This window comes from Triticum aestivum, chromosome 7B (assembly GCF_018294505.1).
Source record: "Triticum aestivum cultivar Chinese Spring chromosome 7B, IWGSC CS RefSeq v2.1, whole genome shotgun sequence".
In the NCBI taxonomy this organism is placed as follows: Eukaryota; Viridiplantae; Streptophyta; class Magnoliopsida; order Poales; family Poaceae; genus Triticum; species Triticum aestivum.
In genome coordinates, this window is record NC_057813.1 from 722,607,889 (window position 1) to 722,612,073 (window position 4,185).

At 42.2% G+C, this 4,185-nt stretch overlaps 2 protein-coding genes across 2 annotated transcripts in view; one reads left to right on the top strand and one right to left on the bottom strand.

The window, feature by feature from the left end:
* Positions 1-1,987: 1,987 nt before the first annotated feature.
* Positions 1,988-3,406, bottom strand: LOC123158905 (uncharacterized). The gene is made up of 2 exons (XM_044576717.1): positions 3,319-3,406; positions 1,988-2,675 (listed from the first exon to the last, which is right to left on the bottom strand). The coding sequence occupies exon 2, from the start codon at positions 2,658-2,660 to the stop codon at positions 2,388-2,390; it is 273 nt and encodes a 90-aa protein (XP_044432652.1). The 5' UTR covers positions 2,661-2,675; positions 3,319-3,406; the 3' UTR covers positions 1,988-2,387.
* A 324-nt stretch (positions 3,407-3,730) lies between these two features.
* Positions 3,731-4,185, top strand: part of LOC123158622 (dof zinc finger protein 5-like) — a 3,698-nt gene continuing 3,243 nt past the window's right edge. Inside the window, exon 1 of the mRNA XM_044576539.1 lies at positions 3,731-3,745. Within this exon, the coding sequence (XP_044432474.1) occupies positions 3,731-3,745 (15 nt within the window). The remainder of the gene's footprint in view (positions 3,746-4,185) is intronic.

Sequence of the window (4,185 nt, forward strand, 5' to 3'; positions counted from 1 at the left end):
GTATTGTTATGCTCTAAGTTCTGAAAAAGCCTATGTTTTGACGAGAATCTAACTATGGGATAGGCGAAGTTTACTGCCTTCGAAAGCAACTGATTCATTCACAACTCAAGACATGCATTGTAGCCACTCTCAGGACAATATCACTCCAGAGCGGGAGTAGGGTATTACACCACGACACAATTTTTCGACCGGAAAGAGTAATATTTGTACTAAACTCTTATATTTATGTATAACTAATTATAGTTTATTTTATACTTTTTGTGAATATTGTGTATACAATCCTAATGTCTATCTTACAAGTAGACACAATGCTAATTTTAATATTATATTTTGTAAAGATAATTAATTCCCTTTTGAGGTGATAAAACTTAAAATATTAAGCACGGTGTCGCATGTCTTCATGAATTAATTGATGACACTTGGGAAAATTGCGCGCGCGCGCGTGTGTGTGTGTGTTTGTGTGTGTTTTACAATCTTAGAAATCTCTGCATAAATCCGTAAAGCGTATGGTTTAACAACTTGGCAGTTTCTAGTATATGACTATGCACAACCAAAATGTTTTTACTTTTGGAAAAATATTCCTGATATTGCCGAAAAAAATGAATTAAAAAATCTTTCTGAATTTCTAAAAATGTTGGATTTTAAAAATATTTTTTAAATGTTCCTTAAATTTTAAAATTGTTTCGATTTTAGACATCACAATTTAAAATTTTCCCAAATTTGAAATTGCTCATGAAAGTTCAAAAATGTTCCAAAACGTTTCATAAAATGCTCATGTTTATTAAAATATTTTCAGATTATCAAAACGAATTTACATTAAAAAAATATTTTTCTTATTTTCTCAAAATTAAATATATAAACTGATTGAGAAAACACTAGAAAGAAAACCGGCCGCTATGTTACACATCAAATCGATCGTCGTCAGGATGGAGGCACCCAAGAGCTCCACCGAGAAAGCGGGGGTGGCGGATCTGTCAGGAGGTGTTTTGTGCTCTTACACAACGTTGGTAATTAAGAAGGTGACGATTCCTTCCTTCCTTCCAACACGCAAATTACTTAGCTACTCGATCTGCCCATCCATCTATCTGCACCTCCGGGAGCTAATCAGCTAACTACACGCACCTCTCGTTCGAATGGTGGTTTTTGCAAGGCATCCTGTTAGCGTTCTTCCTGTGGGCCAACGTATACACCTTCATAAACTTCAGGCAGCTGGCCTTCTTCCTCGTGCGCACAGTTCCAATTGTTTTGGTCTGGCGGTGCTGTCCGGTTCAAGATGAGGATGAAGATGACGAGGAGTATGCCATGGTATGGTGCGAAGGCCAAGAGTAATTAGCTAGCAGAGCACTTGCTTTCGACAAGGCACTCTTTGCAGGTGTGCGTGAGGTATCCTATGCATGCTGCTCAGCGGATTATAGCAATTTTCAACCAATTTTGCATTAATTAACTGGGTAATTCTTTTCTGCTTAATTAATGGATGAGGCGGATCTTTTGTTTCTGTTTAAAAATGTGCCACTACGGCAGCGTGTTTGTGCTTATACATCAATTACAGTTTCACTATCGCGAGTGGCCCTTTTTTTTAAGTAACGTGTATCATTAATCACAAACAGGGAGAATACAAAGCATGCACCCGAAACCGGCCAGCAGGGTTGAGAGGAAACACGTGTATCGAGTGACATGTGCTAGTGTGTTGCTTCCAATCCCAAATTGAGTTCATGTTGTCGGAGTTTCTGTATTCTGTTCAGACAGAATAGTGTTTGTTACCGATGTTAAGCTAGAGATACCACATGGCACAATAGGCCATCAGGGTTTTCAACATGTTCAGCTAGAGACGTCAGGGTTTTCAACATGTTCAGCTAGAGATCGGTACTATGCTGAGTAAGATATGTGAACCAACCACAAGATAAAAGTTTCCACAAATTTGATAGGGCTTGGAAACATAGTTTTAACACTAGTTTTTACGGATAAGGAAACTAAAAAACATGGTTGATGGAGTGTGCTAGAATCATTTTTACCCCCACAGTTGGATGCATGTGTACAGATAATACACTAGAACACAATATACTTTTCATGAAACAGAAATTTTGACTGCTATCAGGACCTGCTGCTTGTTGGATTTCAATTAAGTTGTTGGCGCCTTACTGAAGATGGACATTTAACAGCAAATAACTTTTGTGCTGAAGCTCATATATTCTCCTCCAAAGCAAAACATCTGACAGACGAGTTGTACAGAAAAGTGCGACCTTCCCCTGCACATATCTTCAGATAACAATTCCATAAACAAGCAGCTAGTGCCTAACATTAGCTAGCAAGGGACAACAGCATGTTCTCTGATACTTGAATGAGGGGACTAACAAAGAGCGCGATACATCGGATGAGATTTAGGACGATCACCTCTGCTTCCTAGATTTCTTCAGAGGATTTTTAGCAAGCGCTTCGCCCTCCTCATCGGATGAGCCCTCGATGGATTCATCAGGGACATCGTTCGGAGCGTTGTGCTTGGTTATGTAGCCCTTGAGGATCACCATGCTCTTCTCCCGCATCGCCGCCAGCTGCTCCGACAGGGTACCTGACTCAGAGCTGACTGTGAACGATTCCCCTCTGAGAACCAGGGTGGCCTTCGCTCTCGGTTCTAGACTTGCCGCAGCATTCATCTGGTCCATCGTCCGCAGCTGAACCTGACAAGAAAATTCAGAGCAGAAATGACGAAGCCGTTGGGAAATCTAAAAATTCATTTGTACCGCGCATTCAACAATATGAATTGTTGCAGAACTCTTCAGCGGTGCAAAGCAAAATGGTAATGCTATATGCTAGCGGCAGTTCTGCAAACTAACCAGCCCTGTTGGTAAGGCAACCTAAGATAGATTCAGACTGAAACAGTTAACTGGAGCGAAATACTGATATCAAATTGAGGCAGTTCTGAAGCTAACCGGCTCTGCATGAGCAGAAGATCGCCGCACCTTGCGGTGAATCAATCTAAGACGAATTCAGGCTGAAACAAACCACCGGAGTGGACTATGATTGTAATCCAGGTGTTGATACTGTAACAACTGCGGCCGGCTCCTGACACACTGCACCCAAATCCTTCGCCCATAGCTCGGAAACGCTTGCGTACAGAAGCGGGCACAAAATAGGGAGAAAAAATAATCCAAAATCGTAGGGCGCGGCTCATGGCTACTGGATTTTGGGGCTCTCCAGACCAATTTTTAACATGGATCCAACGGACACAGCCCCCATCAGACAGACCCTACCTACGGGTGCAGCGATGCCGCAAGCAACGGATACAGGGGGGAGTAGAAAGTAGGAGAGGTTGGGTGAGACCTTATCCGCGGGGGACGGCGAGGCGGCCGGAGAGAGAGGGTGTACGGCGGCGCGCGCTTCGACGGCCGGCGGCTGTCTTTGTCGTGCGTTGTTAGGTTAGCACCGCTGTAGAGGTAAGGAAGGGGTGAGGTAGGAGAAGCAGTCAGCCTGGGCCGCGCCGGCGTGGGCTGGAAGCCTGGAAAGCAAAGTGGGCTTGATACAATCTCCATCCGTGTGGACTCACTTTCGACCCACACACACACAAAAAAAAGGTTAGTAAGATCTAAAAAAAAACTAAAAAAGGGCAAAACGTTTTTTTAATGAAAACTTTTATTGATTATCTGCCGTGTATCCAGTAGCTCCAACCATAAATCAGTTCTTCTTATGACATCTGCGTATGGTATGCACACATCCATCATGAACAACCACGCCAATGGAGGCAAACTCTGTAAAATAAATACTCTGTAGTTGCCATAGATACCAGGGGAAAAAACACTCGTAACACCGCTATAGGCTTAAGATGCCGCAGTGCAAGACTAGAATGCTCTAGGTACGTCCATGGCGTCATCACCTCGTGGTCGTCATGTTGCTGAACAAAAGACAAATATGGGGCAGTCCATTTCAAAAAAAAAAAAATATGGAGCAGAGTGTGTGCCTAAATATGGAATATGAATTATGCATCTGAAAATATTTATTTTATCAAAAAAAAACATCATAATCGCAAAACATAATGCCCAACATAGAGCGGATGCTTTGGCTATAACTAAGTACTACAACATATTTGATAAACCTCTCACTCCGTTACCAAACATACTCACAATGCGGTGATGGAGGGATAACTTAGATGTCATTTAAACTACGGAAATACTAATTGGCGACCATCAGTCA

What these genes read in the sequence shown, in the direction of transcription:
- LOC123158905 (XM_044576717.1), bottom strand. Translation starts at nt 2,660, where the DNA reads ATGGACCAGATGAATGCTGCGGCAAGTCTAGAACCGAGAGCGAAGGCC.